General features: G+C 31.9%; 1 protein-coding gene across 10 annotated transcripts in view; it reads left to right on the top strand.

Annotated features, from left to right (window-relative positions):
* Positions 1-21,858, top strand: part of LOC115885083 (dual 3',5'-cyclic-AMP and -GMP phosphodiesterase 11) — a 270,581-nt gene that overhangs the window by 220,032 nt on the left and 28,691 nt on the right. For 9 of the 10 annotated variants that reach the window (XM_030903858.1, XM_030903863.1, XM_030903856.1 and 6 more), the window contains 5 exons: positions 1,763-1,931; positions 5,343-5,541; positions 7,668-7,814; positions 12,988-13,173; positions 16,620-16,763. In XM_030903858.1, coding sequence (XP_030759718.1) covers positions 1,763-1,931; positions 5,343-5,541; positions 7,668-7,814; positions 12,988-13,173; positions 16,620-16,763 — 845 coding nt within the window. Of the gene's footprint in view, positions 1-1,762; positions 1,932-5,342; positions 5,546-7,667; positions 7,815-12,987; positions 13,174-16,619; positions 16,764-21,858 lie in introns of those variants that run through there. The other variant, XM_030903867.1, reaches the window with a different exon arrangement.

Below are 21,858 nucleotides of genomic sequence, written 5' to 3'. Positions count from 1 at the left end.
CCGGGAGTGTGGTAGGTTGAGACTTAGCTACCGAGCTTTTCAGTTCACAATGGGAACTCAATGGAGAAGAATAATTGTAAACTCAGTTAACCACGACAACCAAAAAGTAAAGAGTATGTATATGTATGTATGTATTATATATTGAAGGACGAGTCTCCAACTTATTAAATTTTTTGGATACGACCGAAGAACGTAATCTACAGATAAAAACAGGATCACAACAGATCTGTAAAGGTCGCAGTGGAACAGGCCAATAGCCATTTTCTCTTGTCGCCGGTGTCATTGTGCACCACAGAGTCGGATTATCAAGCCTAACCATCGAAAAAAAGAGGAAAGAAACGAAATGCAGGCGGTCGGTCGTCGTAGGCGTTTACATCCGAACGAAAGAACGAAACCGACACGATCCTAGCCATGTCTTACACCTATACACCGTATGAGTTATGTATTTAAGCAATTAATGCAAATTTATTCGAGTATGGGCGGATTTTCTGAATGAAACTGCCGGACGGGTATGAATGGAAAAATTTTACAAATGCAGAATTTATTACTAATGGGTGTTCGTTTTCTTCAAAAGGATATCCTTTACAAAACGGGTATAAATGTATATACAGCGTTTGGGGAAAGCAATGATAAATATCTGTTCGTGACGCCGATGATATTTCACACTTGTTCTCAGTCCCTTTCAAAAGAAAATGAAAATCCTCTCATGCGCCGCGGAGGCTCCAAGGAGAACGACAGTTTGTATTGAAATGAAATTTTTTGAGCATATGTAGGTTAATTCAGAGCACATTTTAAAAATATAGAGAATTCTACAGGGTGTTCCCAAACAAAGTTACATATCAAAGTTGTGTTTTTTGTAATGGAACATTCTATATATTAATTGATTTTCGGATTCTGGAAGAAAAATAAAGGTGAGTTTTATAAGAGAAGTATATGACTAAAATGTAAGGTTTTTGACATATTTGTCATTTTCTAGAAATAACGAACAATTTTTAAATTACAATAAAAGCTACCTAAATTGGAATTTACCCGGTATAGCCCAATATGTAGTTAAATTAACTATTGTACTTTAAATCAAATTAAAACTTGATCCAAAAAGTTATACAGGGTGAGACAAAATTAATATTGAACATTGGTCACATTTAAAAGCATGTTACTCTCTTATTTTATATGGAACACCCAGTATATTATTCCGATATTCAATAGAGAATTTATGTCACTTCAAAATACTATTAAGGTTGCCTACCCCTCAAACAAAGATTTTCCTCGATATTTTCATTTACATGACTTGATCTGAGTAGATCTTTATTATTTGATAAAATCTAGGTGACTGTGATATGTCTGAAGTTACTTCAACATAGCTGTCTAATTAATCCAATTTTAACAACTAGTTATCATTTTGTGTCAGTTAAAACAAAACAAAAATTCAGAAATTTGCCGAAAATGCAAACTTATCCTACATCAGAGAGAATTGATATGATTCTATTAGTGTGCATTCAAATCATCTCTGTAATGTGTAATCTGTATTTGTACTCACCATATTATGTCCTTCCTTCTGTTTTTTTTAATTATAGTACAGATTAGGAGGATTTATCATGCAATGAGGACTATAGAGGATTATAGTTTAGAAATAATTGTTCGGTTTATTAAGGTTAAGATTACTCAGCTATTCGATAAGATGTTAATTACTGTTTATAGCAGGAAATAAAAAGTAAAAACTGGTGGTTTCAGGCCTTAACACGCTGTTTTCCTTCTGTTCCAGGTTTACAACTGCGCAGTGGCGGAAGCGGAGAAACGGGCGAGGCGCGCATGCCCGTGAACGATGGGTTCGTACGCAGCTCAACCGGAACCAACCAGTACGATCCGGAATATGCCCGGATGGAGGCGTGGCTCGACGAGCACCCGGATTTCGTCCAGGACTATTTTCTCAGGTACTTATTCAGTTCTCTATGGCGTTATTAATCTTATACTTTAAGAGTCCATTTCTTTAGTTCGAAAAAGTAGCAAAATAAGCGTTCGGCATTTAACGTTTTATGTACAACTGGCTAGGTATTTTTACCACAAATAAAGAAGGAAATTAAAGATTAAGGATTAGAGTATATCCGTATTGGTAACACATTTTTAGACAACTTCTTTATTTTTAAGGCTTTGATCAAACATCAACAAAAATATTCCTTATAGATATTATGCTTGGACTAAATTTTCTCGAAAATAAAGACATAATTTAAAATTCCGTCACAATACGGAAATAGATTGAAGTTTTGTGATTACAGTGATATATAATTTATATGGTTTTGTAACAAATTACTCGCTATTTTATTGCAAATACTGAAGCCCGCAACGTTGTGTCAGTTTAAAAAAAAAGGCAATGTTACTCCAATTACACACATTATTTCTTAAAAGATCTATATTTTTTTTAAATATAAACATCTCTACATATTTGTAACTCAAGAACGTATCCCTGAAATGTCTTTATAAGTGGAAATAAGCTTAAAGGCGTTGTTTTTTTTCTGTAAATAACAACGAACTTCTTTAAAGAGAGGAAACGTAATAATGCTGGTGCAAAATATCAATTTTTCTTGGTAATTTGTCGCGCCATTATCGGAAAAAGAGATCGTTTAGAGTTCCATCCAGAAACATTCTGGAATTTCAGCTGGATAATGTCTTCCAAAGTCGTATTTGTCTCTCTAGGAACTCTCTTTGAATCTAACTTCATACGAAGCAGATAGAATCTTATTCGTATTTCTAAAGCAAACTGGCTCTAGTACACAATAGTGATGGGAATTACGATTCTTTTTAGTGAATCGAACCACACCATTCAATTTCTCATATTGAATCGACTCCTACGATTCGTTCATTTGAACGAACCGCATGCACAATTTACGTTTCATAAAAACAAGAATCGTAACTGGCACTACCGGCGATAATTTGGTCGGACAATTACTTACGGGACCAGAAAAAGAAATATACAGTTGTTTTATTTGTTTTTCAACACTTTATGACACTAGCGGAATTGGATTGATTATTTTACAAATAATATTAAATTAGCAACCCAATTATTCATAATATTTATTAAAGACTTCTTATAATACCAATTTAATATTTTTAGAGTCATATTTTAATTCCGATTTAATAATCATAATAAATAATATATAATACCGCATGATCGAAAAAAAAAGGCGTCGACTTGGCTTGGAAATGAACATCGATGACATTCCTCGCATAATTTTACATATAAAATGACAGCGATCTTCATTTTATAACCATCGCTCACGCCCTTTTTTATCATATTGAGCAGAATCACAAAGGTTTAATTTTATACTCGTTCAAATGAACGACTCGTTCAATCTTTGCCCACCTCCAGTACACAATGTATAACTTTTTAAAAATACCTCTATCATTTTATGTACTTGTTTATGTTTCAATGTGTTGCAAATAAAGTAAAAAACAGTGGCGCGTACCACAAAGCCACTTATAAATATTTTATTCGCTGAAAAATGCTAATTTGGCAAAGGCGTGATGTATTAGAGGCCCAGAGTGAAAAAAGGGTCTGAAAGCCATCGTCGAAATGAGGTTTTTTGTTCGAGTTTGGGCGAACGGAACGGCAAGATAACGAAGTAAATTAAGCCAGATCGAATCTTGTTTCTATCGAGCATTATTCATCGCATTTTTCATAGCCGTCGCCTTCGCAATGAATATTTGACGCATTTTTTGATAAATCTACTTCGAGCGCGAAACTTTCTTTGGCGGCGTTCTTGTTTGATTGATTTGTAAACTCGAAGAAGCCCTCAGAATTAATCACTGCGATTCTTTCACTTGAAACAAGGTAGAAAATCAAATAAAACTGTTATTCCATCTTGTCTTTGTTTTCTGAATTACGACATGTTGCGCACTGTTATTTTTCTTACTGTAATTTTTTGAAAGCAATAACACTTACAAGTTGTTATTAAAAACAACTATATTAAACTGTATTTTTTTCGTAACTGTTATTTTTAAGAAGTAACTTTAAAAAAACAGTTCTAATTTAGGAGATGTAATATGTACCAACTGTTAATTTTGTAACTGTTATTTTCCGAAGAAATAATAGTGAAATCTCTTATTTATAAATAACTGTTGCAACATAACAAATTTTTAGGTACAAACTGTTATTTTTGTAACTGTTAATTTAAGAAGCAATAACAGTGAAATTTGATATTTTTAGGTTATATTTCTAACCTAAGAAATTGGTAAATATATTCAGTGTGTTAACTGTTATGTTAAGAAATAATATCATATTTTCTAACTGTTATTGAAACCTAAGAGCTTGTTATATATCAACTGTTATTTTTTAAGTGTTATTTTGGGAGGCAGTTACAATGAAATTTATTTAACAGTTATTTTAACAACTATCATTTTAAGAAGCAATAATAGAGAAGACTTATTTATAAATTACAGTTGTAACTTCAAAGATTATTAAATATGTTACAAACTGATGTTTATAACATTATACAAAGACCAGTTAGCTTATTGAATTTTTAATCACCCACTGCTATGTTTGTAACTGTTATTTTAAGAAGCAATAATAGTGTGAAATATGTTATTTATAAATAACAGTTCTACTATAATGTATTGTAAAATTCAACACTTATTTGTCGTAACTGTTATTTTAAGTAGCCAGGGCAGTTGAAAACTACTGTCATTTATAATTAACAGTTCTAACATAACATATTGTTAAATACCAACTATTCTTTTTCGTAATTGTTATTTTAAGAAGCCACAACAGTTGAAATTGATATTTTAAAATCACAGTTGAGCAATAGCAGTTACAAACTGATAATTTTTAACTTTTATATCAAGAAACAATACCTCAATAAATAATAATCAATAAATCAATAGTAAAATCTATTATTTATAAATAACAGTTCTAACATAAGATATGGTCGAGGGGTGTCTCACGATTGGAATTACATGTACATTTTCTTGACAGTCTCTGGCAGTCATTGGCAGTCTTTTGGCAGTCTTATGGCAGTCACCTATAATAATCACATGGCAGTCATAGGCAGTCTTCTTCATAGACGTTGGGAGTCGCTTAGCAGTGGAAGGATATTTTGGCAGTACGTGTACATTTTTTACCCGAGTGAGACACCCCTCGGATATGGTTAAATAGCAACTGTTATTTTTTTGAAGCAACAACAGTTGAAAATTGTTATTTATAAATAACAGATATAACACAATATATTAAAAATACGAACTCTTTTTTTCGTTACTGTTATTTTAAAAAGATATAACAGTTGTTGCAAACTGTTATTGAGAAATAACAGTCAAAGTAGTTATTGCCCTAATTCCACTTTGTTCTTTTCCAGGAAGGCCACGCGCCAAGTTGTGGACTCCTGGCTGGTGTCCCACGCCACTCCCGCCTCGTCCAGCGTCGAACTGGCCTCCCCCACCCACGGACTACCAGGGGGGTCGTCCAGGGGCGGCTCGGGGGCCACGACGCCCGTACGGAAAATATCCGCGCACGAGTTCGAACGGGGTGGATTGCTTAAACCCATGATCAGCACGGTACGTAAGTAAACCATACTTTTTTTGGTTCTTTTATTTCTATATTTGCTACATTATTTTTTTTATTTTATTTTTCTATATTTTTTTCTTTTTTTTTGTTCGTTTATTTGTACAGGGTGGGCCAAATTGGACGCTTTTAAAGGGAATCACCCTTTTCTATAGGAGGCATAGGAGGTAGACAAAAACTAATATTGGTGTCTGGAGCTCAATTTTTATCAAAAACATGATGGTGAAAACAGCACATCGATATCTGTTACCGTTTCGGAGTTACGGGGTGTTTTCAAAAAATGTGCATTTTTAACAAATCGCTGTAACTTTTTTGCTATGGACAATTTTGTATTTTTATAAAAACATTTCCAAAATTTCCAAAGCACCTTTTTAGGTAGAATTTAATGGTTTAAGTATAATATTTTTAAAATTAATAATTTAAGAATTATCAACAGACACTTTGATTTTTTATATGGGACACCCTATATATTTTTAATTCATTGAAAATAATTTAAAATTACCTTTCCAAAAATATAGCATACTTGATATTTTGCTCGATTCCTCTTCGAGATATATATTTTTTCAGTTTATTAAAAATATACGAGTGTCCCTAATAAAAAATCATGTTTTCTGTTGATAACTCTTAAGTTATTAATTTAAAAAAATATGTACTTAAACCATTAAATTCTACGTAAAAAGCTGCTTTGAAAATATTTCCATAGAAATAAAAAAATTTCCATAGCAAAAAAGTTACAGCGATTTGTTAAAAATGCACATTTTTGAAAAACGCCCCTTAACCCCGAAACGGTGACACATATCGATGTGCGGTTTTCACCATCATGTTTTTGATATAAATTGAGCTCCAGACACCGATATTAGTTTTCGTCTCTCTCCTACAGAAAAGGGTGTTTCCCTTTAAAAGCGTCCAATTTGACCCACCCTGTACAGGGTGGTATAGTAGAGGACGTCGATTGTAACTCAGGAACCGTTAATGACAGAACTCAAAAAGAAATATTTATATAGTATTTTCAAGTTTGAAAAAGTTGGCCACTACTACAATAGTTATAATCCTACTGTTATAACATAAATAAATAACAGTTTCAACTGTTGTTGCTCCTTAAAATAACAGTTACGAAATAGAACAGTCGGTATTTAACAATATCTTATGTTAGAACTGTTATTGATATAACAGATTTTATTATTTTTGCTTCTGAAAATAACAATTACCAAAAATCACAGTTGGTAATTAACAATCCCTTAGGTATAATCAAAAATACAGTGGTAGGGAAGGCTAAACATTTTTAAAAAATAACTAAAACATTTTTTTCTCAATTTAGTAATTCGTTTATTTACTATATGTATCAAAGTTATTTCCAGAGATAGACCATTTTCACTCTAAATTTCCCAATATCTATAAAAAAATATTTTTCTATTTTGCCAGCACATTTTCTTCTTCCATTCTTCTTCATTTATCAATCGTATCTATCTCCCCCAATATCAGTTAAACCAGGCTAATATTTATTAGCCCCAAAAAACGATCTGTTATAGCCTTACTTTAGCCCTTTTTGATAAAGAATAATCTTTCCTTCTTTTGGAACAGCTTCGAAAAAAAAGTCTGAATTTACTGAATTGTATAAACGGTCTCGCTTTTTTTATTTATAAACCTATATCAAAGACAACAGAAACTGTTTGATTTACCAACATTACAACCGAGAATCTTTTTTTATTCTCGTTATTATTTCTATATGTTCAGTAATTACCAAAAAATTTAAAATAATCAATGCTAAGTAACAAAAATACCTAAAAAGCAAAAAATAGCAGACTTGTTTAAGTTACAGAAATATATTTGTTGGCCATCTTAAAAATGTTTCTCAATAATCCCAGGCTTAAGCTTATAAACTTTTAGGATATTTTTATACATTTCCTTTCATATTCTCTGGAGATTTATATTTCTCTGGCTAAATACGAAAGAAAGAATCTTAAAAATATATCAAATGTATTTTTAGTATACATTTTTTCGTTGTTATTTCTATATTAATATGTAGCCATCAATATCAGTATTATTTTTATTAGTACATTACTGCAAAGTTTTTTTGTTCTAAAATTTTTTGAAAACAAATTATTTTTTCTGTTGACAGGTTGATGGACAACCAACCTTTCTGACAAGTACAACAGAAGATGTTAGTGGTACTATGACCACATCTAGTCCAACGCCCAGTAGGAGGCACAGAAGGAGTAGGCATGAGTTAAGGCAATTAGACGAAAAAGAACTCATTTTTGAGTTGGTAAGTATTCACAAAATATAGAATTTTTAGATAATATTATAACAAAAAAATGTAAGAAAAATATGTAATTAGTTAATTCTAAGTAAATTTTGTAGCTGAGTGGTTTACTACACGTAACCGTGTATTATATAGCTATTTACCAGTGAAAATTACTCTTTTATTTACCTCGATTTTTGGCAACTAATTCGTTGCTTACCTTGGTTATGGTTTTATGTTCCGTTTCTATCGGTTTCCTGAAAGTTTTCTTATTACTGAACACGGTTCCTGAAAAATTCGGTTATAACTGGTTTGGTACCTAACCAGCGCGAGAAGGCTGGTTTTTCTGGATTTGTTTGTCAATCAATGTCATTTATGTGACATAAATCAAGCAAATATTGGAAGTTCGAGTGAAATTCTCATTTAATTTCTAAAATTTGTATTAATATTTTGAATTTACATCCAAAAGCAATGGAGGTAGGCAGTAAAGGTAAATAAATTTCATTGACTACATAGAATGACTTTTTAGGACTAGTTAAACTTATGCAGCCATTGTTTCTTAAAGTCAGGAACATTTAAAGAAAAAATGAAAAACAAGACAACAAGTAATCGTGAATGTTTTAGTAGATCAAAATTCAACACATATAATTAGAAATTATTTTAATTGTGAAAGGCTCCCTTGTGGGACGCCTATGTACGATTACGGCGCGGCGGAAACAATACCTACCTGTGGAAAGCCAAATTCGGGTAATTTGAGCTTATTTGTCCACACATTTGACACTGTCCTACCATATTGAAAATTCGCAGATTCAAAAGTACGTTAAACAAAAACAAAAACTACTGAAAAACACTGAAAAGTTCACTTTGGACTTGATTCCGACTTCAAACACACCGTAAGCTAAACGTAGTACGCTATAACGGACCATGGGCCGTCGCGAGGGGTGGTAGGACGGACGGCTCATTTCATTCTTGAAGACTAGCAGCGACGTTGCCAATAGTTCTAGACGTTTCAGCACATTAAACAGTAAACACGTCCTTTAATAGTAACGCATATATCCTCTGGTTAATAACCATATTATTACGCATGCTTCTTTAAGAATAAACTATTAATTTAATTAAGAAATTGAGATTTATTGATATCCGGTGAAGGTTTTAAAGTAACCTTTTCTGCAAATCAAACTAAGTAGATAGGCGCAAATTTGATATGTGGCAATGTCGCCTTCTCTATCTCAGTTGGTTTTTACAGTGCGTAGTCAACCTCCGAATGTTTGATCGGGTTAAAATGCATAATGTGATATCTGTTCTTCCTAAATCTATGGAAAAAACACAACTTTAATGTGTAACTTTTTTTGGAGACACCCTGTATAATTCTATATATTTTTATAAAATACTTTCAATTAACTTACATATGCTGCCAAAGTAAGCTATAAAAATATAAATATTGATTAGATTTATTTATTTATTATTGATCTGTTTTAATATTGGACCTGCAAATCTTCACTTGAGCTGTCTAAAGAGTTTAACAGTTTATTAGTAAAGTACTTTTCAATATTAAACTCCATTGAAAAGAAGTAAACGTAAAAGCAGAGAATAGGTACATTAAAAATGTATAAAAATTTTATAATAGGGATATTGAAATTTAGAAAACGTCAACATTTGACGTTTGCAATATTTTACCAAACCGTTCTGTATCAAACCGATGTTTTTCAGGAACCGCTCTTTACCGTAATTTACCGGTCTTCGCCTGGTTCAAATCAAGACAAATGTGCCGATTGAGCAAAATAAGTCAGAAAAGTGTTTAAGAAAATTCTACAAATAATTTATACGTTTCTCTTTGAATTTAATATAAAGCCACAGAAATCAATATGTTCTGTAGTGGACTTCTTGAACATTTGTTACAAGAAGAACATCTGTTATTCTTTTCTAATATAGTTTTATTAAAACTTCTATATTAAAGTTGTTGCCTGTATCAGATGAAATAATCTTTTCTTTTCAACATATTACTATAATATTCATTGTGAATTTGAGACTTAATAAATACACTATGGTATGGTTTCAACCTAACAAGTTTTATGACTTAAAACAAGTTAATTAAATCCACGATCCACCTAATTTCGACGAAAGTGGTCTTCATTCTCACGATTCTCTAATAATTTTGAACTAGACGTGCTTATTCAAAATATTGGGGGACACCTGGTAACCATAAATTACAGAGAAACGGGTTTTTAAAAGCATTAAACAAAATAAATTTGAAACAGCTGGTATATTATATGTTGTGATGAAGAAAACAGAGTTGGCCTTTTATTGTTGACTTCGACACGTCAAAAATACGTCGATAATGTCTAGATTGTCACTTGTCACAGGTTTGAGGTTAGGCTTAAGTTTGAGGTTAGGCTTGTCATTAGAAGAGGGAGTGATTCCAAGAACGGTAAACTAATAGGATTGCTCATCTTCATAAGACGTACGTTCGCCTCTTCCCGCGCTTCAGCTGACAGTTGTGACGTCATTGTAGCCCTTGTCAAAGCCTTCGTGGCCTTGTCATGACAGTGTGTATTATTAGTTGCCTATGGTAAACGTTTTTAGAACTATAGAGTGTATAAATACGTTCATTTTGTGTTGTGGATTGTGACAAAGTGCATACTAAGTGCCCACGATTTTGTTTATTAATTATTTTAAAGCAAAATATGGAGGTACTCTAAAAAGAATGCTTGCAAAAGGTGATGCTGGGAACTGCTGTTCTTAAAAATGCATTATCCGAGTATTTAATACGATTTATACAGTTAATTTTCTATACTGCATACATATAAGGTGTTTAAATAAATAAACTAAATAATGAACGTTTTGCATTCGGTAACCAATAATGCACGTGTGTGTATTATTGGTTGCCGGATAAGGACTAATAACCATGACAAGGGCTACAATGACGTCACAAAGCGAGTAGTTTTCGCATGCACCTGGCGGACACTTTTGGCTGAATAAGTAGTCCTATTAGGTTAACTGTTCTTGGAGTGATTCAATGATATTATAAAAAATATAAGGATATGTAACGCTTATATACAGGCTGCAGCAGAATCTGTGACATTAGACGTAATTTTTTTGATGTCAACGAATGAGTCATCAGCTGGCCACCAGCGACAATTTTAGCGATTTTTAATAGTTTGTGTGTAGTGAACTTTGTATAAACTTTATTACAATGGTGATTAGTTGTTCAGCTTTCAAGTGTGAAAGCCGCAGCGATAAGAAAGAGCCAGGAGTTACGTTCTCTTCAAACAGCTAGGTTAAGAAAAATATGTCCCACGGCATTGTTTGGTGACATCGTCACAATTTGCTCTCGGGTGTTATTTGTCCTTGGATTCTTTAGTCATTGGAGTGGATTAATACAAAAGATTGATTAAAATTCTGAAATATATCAGTAGTACTACTTAGTATTTTGTATTATTCTTCCTGTTAAAATGAGTACTAACTTTTTTTTCACGTATAATTTTCAACACTTTTTAAAAAGAGGTAAACAAGCCTTTATTACTTGACTTGGCGATTTTTCGCAAATTGGGGATACACACACTTCTTCGACTGTCATTTGAACACTCAAAAATGTTGTTCCACCTATATTTAACTCTCCAAAGTAAGAATACTAAAAGGAATCTTGATTCTGACATTTCTGACTCTGATTCAGCATCCAAGTCACTCAGCGAAGTGGAAAATCATTTTATTATATCTCATGCTTAACTGAGCATGTTTATTCTATGTTTTAATATTTTTTTTCCATAGCAACTCTTCTTAATTGCCTTATATCTATCAAAAATAGTAGATAAAATAGTACTTTAACCTCAAGCGCAGATTAAATGAGACTTTAACAGCGAGGATAGGTTAAAAACTTTATTTCTTCTCGCGCGTTTTTTAATTGCTTCCATTTTTGAAAATTTTTGTATTCCTTTTCATAAGTTATTCGGGATTTAAGTGGAAGTAGTTTGGATATGGCGTTTGTCGCCTCAGCCTGAATATCTGTTGGTAATTTACTTATTTCGTTTTGAGCCATTTCTGGCTCCAATTCAATCAGCAATCGACTTGAAAGAGAATTAAAAAATATTGACTCAAAACTGACAACTAAAGAGACAGCTTTATTTATTTGTCAAATTACATAGAAACCAACGCCAACCCAGCACAATATTTTTTCTACTCATAATAAATTCCTTGAAATAATAATTTCTGAATATTTTTTAAAACGTAACTCGCTATGGAAAGAAATATTGTTTTATACACGACGATAAAATTGCATTATCGTCTTATCGGTATAAAATACTATTTTATCGTCTTGTATAAAAATATAACTATTTATTCTGTGCTTCTAAGTGTATATCGTGTTTACTTTAAATATAGATATAATTTTTGGATCAAATTATTAGATGTAGACATTGACGACATCATTTAGGAAGTCGATATCGACAACATAGTTGAGCCATCAACAATTCACCGACTCGGGAAGAAATTTAATTTACTTAAGGTTAAGAAGCTCTATCTAATATCAGAAAACTTCGTCTCTTTATTCCACTCCATCATTTTCTAAAGATATCTCGAGCGTGGGTGTATCATTGGCCAATTAAGCACTAAATTGCTCTTTTAAGTACCTTAGAACGCTCAATACTGTCAGGAGAGACGATAGAATAATAATTGACAAATCCTGATAAAATATCCTGATAGAGTGATCTTGAAAGTAGCTATTTTTTATTATGTATATTAAATAAAGATATGAAGAAGAGTTGTTTATCTGACTTTTCCTAAAATATAGATTTTTACTTTGACCTACATATTTAAATGCTTCGGTTAGTTTTGAATGCATATCTTTTTTTTCTGGAAATATACATAAGTAAACATAAAAATATAAATATTTTGAAAAGTTTTAGTTAGTGAATTCTATTAATCACAGGGTAATGATATGTTTTTATCTTTTATCATTATAGAGAATGACAAGATAATGTAAATATATATGTATCTAAACATAATTATGCAGAGTAATGGTGTTATAATTATTAAATTTGTTAAATACACTTAGATTAATAAGTAGACCTAATGAAACACCATTTTGAATTTGATTTAATTTTTTTTGTGGAATTTTTTGGCTGTTCTGAGTGTATTTTTATGATCTGTTTTGTGCAATATTACTATACATGGTGTACTAATATTAAAGTTTTTGTTCCAGGTAAAAGATATATGTAACGAACTAGAGGTCAGATCTCTATGTCACAAGATCCTTCAAAACGTTTCTATGCTTCTCCACGCCGATAGGGGGAGCCTCTTTCTGGTTCAAGGGGAAAGGGAAAGGGGCGGGGGATGTTCACCCCACCACCAGAACGGTACCAGTGGCACACCAAGAAGTCGATGTCTAGTAAGTAGAAAATGTGTTTTAATTTGCTTTTGTATACAGGGTGAAACTTAAATAAAAGCAAATATTTTAGTAGAGTGGTATACCGAGTTCGTCTCAAAAGTGGCTCACTCCTATAACTTTTTTATTTTTTCAGATAAAAAACGAGATTTGGTATGTTAGTATATGACATAAATTAGGATTGATTGACGCATTCAATTGTTTTTGGTCACTTTCTGTTTTACCAGAAATGACTACAACTTTTGATTTTTAAATGTCACCCTTGGTATTTTTTTATTTTATTCGATAGAAAATGACATTCTGAATAGAATGACATATCATATGTTAACTTTTGACATTCTCGCTTAATAAAAAATCGTATTTTAAAATTCAATGTGAGTGTCATGGCTATGTTAAAAAACAAACACTAATTCTTAATCAAGGTGCCTTGAAAAAATAGATTTCATCCTCTAATGTTTTTAGTTTCTTGTCCTGGCCAGTTAGAAAGTGCGAAAATCGTATTTTAATTATATCTCAATTTTTTCAAATGGAACGAGGTTGGATCATTAGCATATTTGGAAAAAGCATTTTTTTACGAATAATTTGATACCACACACTTGGTATTTCGAGTCAAATTTTCGTTACGAACCGCAAGTTATAATTTCAAATAAACCATATGAAAATGTCAAAAGTTGACATAGAAAACCCAAGAAAGATCCAATTTCAAAGACGTTCAGTCTCAAAGTTTAAACAAAAAACGTTTTTTAATTTTCAAAATAAAATAACCAAAGTTATTTTGGATTTATTTCAAAAACGGTAAAGAGAATTTTTTTTTATCGAGATCTACCAGCTCTGTAGATATTTGCACTTATTTAAGACTCATGCTGTATAATATTGTAATCTTAAATTAGTATTAATTAATCAAAATTAAGTATTCAGTAAGTTTATGCAATTATAAATCAATCAATTATAAAAGCAGAACAAAAGAAAAAGAGAAATAGAAAGTTAGGAAAAAAACTACATTTTTTATAAAATACCTTGTCATTTATACCGGGTGGCCAACTAAGAATGGACGCCGGCTGTATCTCAGAAACTACTTATCATATAACTTTGGGAAAAAAATTCTAACAAGTAAATAGACCAAGAGAAATCGATAGAAATTATTTTCAAGTTCGAGAAATGTCCGCTAGGGGGCGTTTCTCTAATAGCCAAGCAGAAAACAGGGTTTTTTTCAAAAAGATGCAGGTGAACAGGTATTTTAAATATTACTATTGTAATCATCGAGAAATTTGTAAATTGTTTTTAAATAAAGTGGTGGGGGTTAAACTTGCTTTTATTAAAATAAAGATAACTCTGGTTTGGGTTAAGCGATTTAAACAAACTAGGGCTCGTTGGAAAGAGCTTTTCTTTCTTAATGATCTCCAGTATAAATTTTGTTTCCACAATTTTTTTCGTGGTAGCTAGAGGGCGCTATTTGACATCATAACATATATTGCGCTTTTGCGTAAAAAAATTAAATAGGAGGCTATATTTCTCTTTACACAGATAGAGCACAAAATTTCCAAAATATCAGCACAAACCTCAACTTTCTATCTTCTCTCTAACCGGAGATATTTAGAGAACAAATCATGTTAGGCTGCCGCTTAGGATTATATAGTCTAAAAATTATACTAGTAGGCTAGGAAACAAAAAGAGGTAAATTATTTACGTCAAAATATCAAAACATATATTTTAATTTCATTTTAATACCGTTTAATTATTATCTATCCGTGTTTCGTTCTTGATTCAACCCCATAAATTAAAACCCAGGCATATTGTATCCGATGAGCCAGCTGGCCATGGAAATATGCCGCTCCAGCGTCTCTATCTACTAAAGTAAGTGGTATCCAAGAAGCCCCACACATTCATAGCAAAATAAGCGGCACCACTGCCTCAACTACACCAATGGTATTCATGCTGACGAAATTGGCAAATCATTTCTTAGAAATTATGGATAGTTCATTTCATTCAGATAATTAAAAAAGTCCAATCATTCGCCCTCGTAGAATTCCTGCGTAAACATTTACCGAACAATGGTCTTGGTGCTAAACTACTTGCATCAAGGGCAGAATTGGAGCAGTAGTGCATATTGTTAAGATTCGCACCTTCGTTCGGTGCTATATGAAAAGTGACCCAAACGACATAAACTTTATAATATAATAATAAATAACACAAACAAGAGGTAAAACACGAAAACAAGTGAAATCAAGGACGAACTTGGATTAATAACTAAATGACGTTATATGAATAAACCCCTAGTTTTCGACCATACCAAATTCGGCGGTTTTTTCTGTTAAAAACAATATGGCGGCACAAAATTCCTAGAATATTTAATAAAATTATTGATTCTCCGACTTTCGGACATTTTAATCTGAATCTACCTACGTATAATTAACCAAGAAATTCGTAAAAATTATATGGATGGATGATAATGTTACATAAACACGTTTAAATAATTATGACGTCATTTTTTTAAGAAAACGCCCGAAATTCGGATGCATGAAAACTGAACTTAAACATTTTGATATTTTGACGTAACCAATTTACCTCTTTTTGTTTCCTAGCCTACTACTATAATTTTTAGATCATATATAATCCTAAGCGGCAGCCTATCATGATTTGTTCTCTTAATATCTCCGGTTAGAGAGCAGATAGAAAGTTGCGGTTTACACTGATATTTTGGAAATTTTGTGCTCTATTTAACTGTGCAAAGAAAAATATAGCCTCCTATTTATTTTTTTTACGCAAAAGCGCAATATCTGTTATGATGTCAAACAGCGCCCTCTAGCTACCGCGAAAAAAATTGTGGAAACAAAATTTATACTGGAGATCATTAAGGAAGAAAATCTCTTTTAAACGAGCCCTAGTTTGTTTAAATCGCGCAACCCAAACCAGAGTTATCCTTATTTTAATAAAAGCAAGTTTAACCTTCCCCCACCACTTTATTTTATGAGATAGAGCAAAATACTCTATATAAAAAAAATACAAATTTATCGATGATTACAATAGTAATATTTAAAATACCTGTTCACCTGCATATTTTTGAGAAAAACCCTGTTTTCTGATTGGCTATTAGAGTAACGCCCCCTAGGACATTTTTCGAACTTGAAAGTAATTTCCAGCGATTTCTCTTGGTCGATTTACCTATTAAAATTTTTTTCCCAAAGTTATACGATAAGTAGTTTCTGAGATACAGCCGACGTCCATTCTTAGTTGGCCACCCACCCGGTACATACCGGGTAAATTTGAAAAGTAGACAAAAAAGTCTAAACTATCAAGAAGACCTAGAAAAAATAAAAAAATTAAAAAGGAATTTTAAAAATATATATTTTTTTGTATTGAACAAAAATAGTCTATCTACATCAATATCAGATTGTTTTGAATGAGAGATGCTTTTGATTCAATATTTAACGAAAAATTGTATTCTGTAGGTGTCCAAATTGTTTGACGTTTGCTCTCGCAGTACTTTAATGGAAATGGAGAAAAAAGACGAGATTAGAATACCTTGGGGCACTGGAATTGTAGGTTATGTCGCAGAAAGTGGAGAACCCGTCAACATTCCAGATGCATATCAGGTGAGTTTTATTAATTCATTAAAATTACTGTGAACTTATAAACACACACATATGCAGTGTGTAGGTAACGTAAACAGGTGGCAACATTGTAAAGCTTAGGAAAATTAACCTGCGGATCTAAAAAGTTTTCTTTTTTTCACTTCCTAAGTGAAAATGTCAATAAAAAATGTAAAAAAAATGTAAAAAAGGATATATTTAGAACCAGCATAAACAAAGGCATTTCAATCTTACTCCTCTCTAAATAAGTGATCATCCTTCCAGGAAGATAAGGTTTTAAAAGATGAATCGTTACAGGGTATTTTAGGGCTATTTCACATCGTTAGGTACGGCTTTACCTGATCCTAGGGCCTGTCTATGTGATCCCGTACACGTAAAATAAACATTAGTACTACCGTTGCCTTCATTCAGACACTTCTATACAATTTATTTCACTCCATTTTAAAGTACTATTCGTATTTAATTTTGAAAATGAGTCAAACAAAGTGGAGTTTTGATAATTATTGTTCAGAAACTGGTGAGAATAGTTCATTTAGTATGGGAGAACAGAACTTAATATATAGGGTGTACGAAAAAATAAGGAGTGAAGGACGTGAGTGCCCTTTGGTTAGGACCAGTGAATTAGTTGATATAGATGAAAATGTTGTTAGTGAAATTGTTAAAAGGATAGTAAAAAAACCTAAAAAGGTTAGTTATGTTTATTTTTTTTTAAATACGTCTTAATATTTTATATTAATGATTAATGACCAGTAAAAAGTGTCATATGTATGTCAAAGTTTACAGAATTCTGTACGCTTTGTCGGTATCTTAAAATGTATGACCACAGACTCAATATAATCCTCGTTTCAAAATTTGAAAACGTCATTGACGTAGTTTCAAGATATTTATAAAAACGGGAAAATAGTATGAATTGAATAAATATCTATATTTAAGCCAAAATCATTTACAAACTATATAAATAGAAGTTAAATACAGGGTGTTTCAAAAAACATGTGCCATCTCTCGTGGGGAGATTCCTCACGTAAAAATAAGATTTATCTTTCATATCAACATATGTAGGTCTGATTCTGCTTTGTTTTGTAGCTACAGGGTGTTAATGTCTTAATAATCTTTCGATTTCTTATAATTTTCTTCCAAGTTTTTTTAGCGATTCGAATGAAATTTTGAGGGTAAAAGTGCTACATATTTTAATGCTAAAAAAAGTGTCGATAAATTCATCAGGGACGTGCATATGGGTTATCACTGGAATATTTTTCAAAAAAAAACAGATAATTATAATAACTCGAAAAAATATTAAGACTTTATCACCATGTAGCTACAAAACAAAGCAGAATCGGACCTATGTTGATATGAAAAATATATATCTCCCCACGTCATATGTTTTATGAAACACCCTGTATAGTCACTTACTAGTGAAAACTTATTCCATTATTTTCCTTCAATTTTGACCGAGATCTACCACTCGCTACATAACCAAATATTTTACAGTCTTACTGTAGACGGATCTTAATATATATTTTTATAATTTATAAGTCTTACTAGCATGTACCCGCAACTTCGTTCGCGTTGAATTAATCATTTGTAATGGTGATGATAAAGCAAAGCAAGAATTTCCATTAGCATACAAACTGGATAAAATTTTCTCACATTTATGTCAGCATGAGAAAAAACAATATGGCGATATTATTATATAACTTGGTAATATTTGAGGGGTATGATCCGCAAATTACATCAGGCGGTAACGTTATCAGCGGGTGTTGCGTTAAAAATTGACTCGCGCATATCGTAACCATGATAAGGTACGCGTAAATACTGGATGACGCTATTCGGTTTTCCGATATCTCTCTAATAACTGTGCCGGTCAGGCGCTGTGCACAATTTTAGACGTCATAAGTGGGCGTGCTATGTGCGCAAACTAGTCACCTAACTACTGCCCGATTCCGAAAATTGGAACCACGAAAAACAATAAAGAAAAAACAAAGATTATAATCTGTATAATCACTACTAATCACACGGATTCGGAAAACGAATTTATGCCTTTAGCAATCCTCTAATCTAGAAAGTTTTTATAGACAGACATCTAATGATCCTTAGAGTTTTGTGGTAGCAATCCAAGACTTGTTAATTTGGCCGCCTCTGCTATCTCTGGTGGTGTACAGGACTCATTGTCACTCTCATAATTCATTTTTTGATTTTAAACGAGTTCTTGATATGCCACTTAATAATCACTACCTACTTAACATTTGACAATTTTAAATGTCAAAATTAATAAAAAGAAAAGATAAGAAAAGCGTCAAATCATCCACGCCCCGCATCGGGATGTTGTGAGTGTCACGTTGGCGTAGCAACAAATGTAAAGTAAATGCAAAGTGTGGTTTCTCATAATTCACTGTTATCAGCTATTATATTTCACTCTATTAGAAATATGGGCACCATATTCCTTCAGCTAGGAAGTAGAATATTGATTTATTATTAAGTGGTCGTGGACAAAAGTCTAAAACTATCAAGAAAGTCTAGAAAAAAGAAATTTTAAAAATATATCTTCTTGTATTGGACATTTAAAAAAATAGTCTACATCCAATATTAGATGTGTTTTGAATGAGAGATGCTTTTGATTAAATATTTAACGAAAAATTGTATTCTGTAGGTGTCCAAATTGTTTGACGTTTGCTCTCGCAGTACTTTAATGGAAATGGAGAAAAAAGACGAGATTAGAATACCTTGGGGCACTGGAATTGTAGGTTATGTCGCAGAAAGTGGAGAACCCGTCAACATTCCAGATGCATATCAGGTGAGTTTTATTAATTCATTAAAATTACTGTGAACTTATAAACACACACATATGCAGTGTGTAGGTAACGTAAACAGGTGGCAACATTGTAAAGCTTAGGAAAATTAACCTGCGGATCTAAAAAGTTTTCTTTTTTTCACTTCCTAAGTGAAAATGTCAATAAAAAATGTAAAATGTAAAATGTAAAAAAATGATATATTTAGAACCAGCATAAACAAAGGTATTTCAATCTTACTCCTCTTTAAATAAGTGATTATCCTTCCAGGAAGATAAGGTTTTAAAAGATGAATCGTTACAGGGTATTTTAGGGCTATTTCACATCGTTAGGTACGGCTTTACCTGATCCTAGGGCCTGTCTATGTGATCCCGTACACGTAAAATAAACATTAGTACTACCGTTGCCTTCATTCAGACACTTCTATACAATTTATTTCACTCCATTTTAAAGTACTATTCGTATTTAATTTTGAAAATGAGTCAAACAAAGTGGAGTTTTAATACTTATTGTTCAGAAACTGGCGATAATAGTTCGTTTAGTGTAGGAGAACAGAATTTAATATATAGGGTGTTCGAAAAAATAAGGAGTGAAGGACATGAGTGCCCTTTGGTTAGGACCAGTAAATTAGTTGATGTAGATGAAGATGTTGTTAGTGAAATTGTTAAAAGGATAGTAAAAAAACCTAAAAAGGTTAGTTATGTTTACTTTTTTTAAATACGTCTTAATATTTTATATTAATGATTAATGACCAGTAAAAAATGTCATATGTATGTCAAAGTTTACAGAATTCTGTACGCTTTGTCGGTATCTTAAAACGTATGACCACAGACTCAATATAATCCTCGATTCAAAATTTGAAAACGTCATTGACGTAGTTTCAAGATATTTATAAAAACGGGAAAATAGTATGAATTGAATAAATATCTATATTTACGCCAAAATCATTTTCAAACTATATAAATAGAAGTTAAATACAGGGTGTTTCAAAAAACATGTGCCATCTCTCGTGGGGAGATTTCTCACGTCAAAATAAGATTTATCTTTCATATCAACATATGTAGGTCTGATTCTGCTTTGTTTTGTAGCTACAGGGTGTTAAAATCTTAATAATCTTTCGATTTATTATAATTTTCTTCCAAGTTTTTTTAGCGATTCGAATGAAATTTTGAGGGTAAAAGTTACTATAAGTGCTACATATTTTAATGCTAAAAAAAGTGTCGAAAAAAAAACAGATAATTATAATAACTCGAAAAAATATTAAGACTTTATCACCATGTAGCTACAAAACAAAGCAGAATCGGACCTATGTTGATATGAAAAATAAATCTTATTTTTAGATGAGGAATCTCCCCACGTCATATGTTTTATGAAACACCCTGTATAGTCACTTACTAGTGAAAACTTATTCCATTATTTTCCTTCAATTTTGACCGAGATCTATCACTCGCTACATAACCAAATATTTTACAGTCTTACTGTAGACGGATCTTAATATATATTTTTATAAGTCTTATGCCCACTTGCACCCTTTGTATAAACTTTGTTTAAAGGCTAAACAGTGATTAATTATAATAAAATATTATATAGTTTAATTATTAATTATAATAAAATATTATATAGTTAATCACTGTTTAGCCTTTAAACAACGTTTATACAAACGGTGCAAGTGGGCATTACTAGCATGTACCCGCAACTTCGTTCGCGTTGAATTAATCATTTGTAATGGTGATGATAAAGCAAAGCAAGAATTTCCATTAGCATACAAACTGGATAAAATTTTCTCACATTTATGTCAGCATGAGAAAAAACAATATGGCGATATTATTATATAACTTGGTAATATTTGAGGGGTAGTTTCATCTCGTTGGAATTTGACTTTCGAAAAATTCGTTTGCCAAAAATAAGCTTTTTACGTCAAGCAGTTTGAGCAGAATCGTGGTTAAGAAATTACCCAACTTTTTGGAACACCCTGTATGATTTTTTAAAAATTTTCAAAATATGTAAAAAAACCAAATAAAATTATGCTTGTCCCGAAAGACTAACCGTTTTTTAAATATCAAATATTGTAATATTTGAGGGGCGTTTTCACCATCTTGGAATTTGAGATTCGAGAAACCCCTCCTTATCCAACCTCTACACCCCACAGTCAATTCGTTTGCCAAAAATCAGCTTTAAACGTCAAGCAGTTTAAGCAGAATCGTGATTACTTAATGGTCATATTTTATGAAACACCCTGTATAAATTTATAAAAAATCTTAAAATATGTAAAACAACAAAATAAAATATACGTGTTTAAGAGTTTTTCCGAA

This window comes from Sitophilus oryzae, unplaced genomic scaffold (genome assembly GCF_002938485.1).
Source record: "Sitophilus oryzae breed Bouriz unplaced genomic scaffold, Soryzae_2.0 scaffold_360_pilon_pilon, whole genome shotgun sequence".
Lineage (NCBI taxonomy): Eukaryota > Metazoa > Arthropoda > Insecta > Coleoptera > Curculionidae > Sitophilus > Sitophilus oryzae.
The sequence above is the reverse complement of the archived record's forward strand: the minus strand, read 5'-3'. Positions and strand labels throughout refer to the sequence as shown.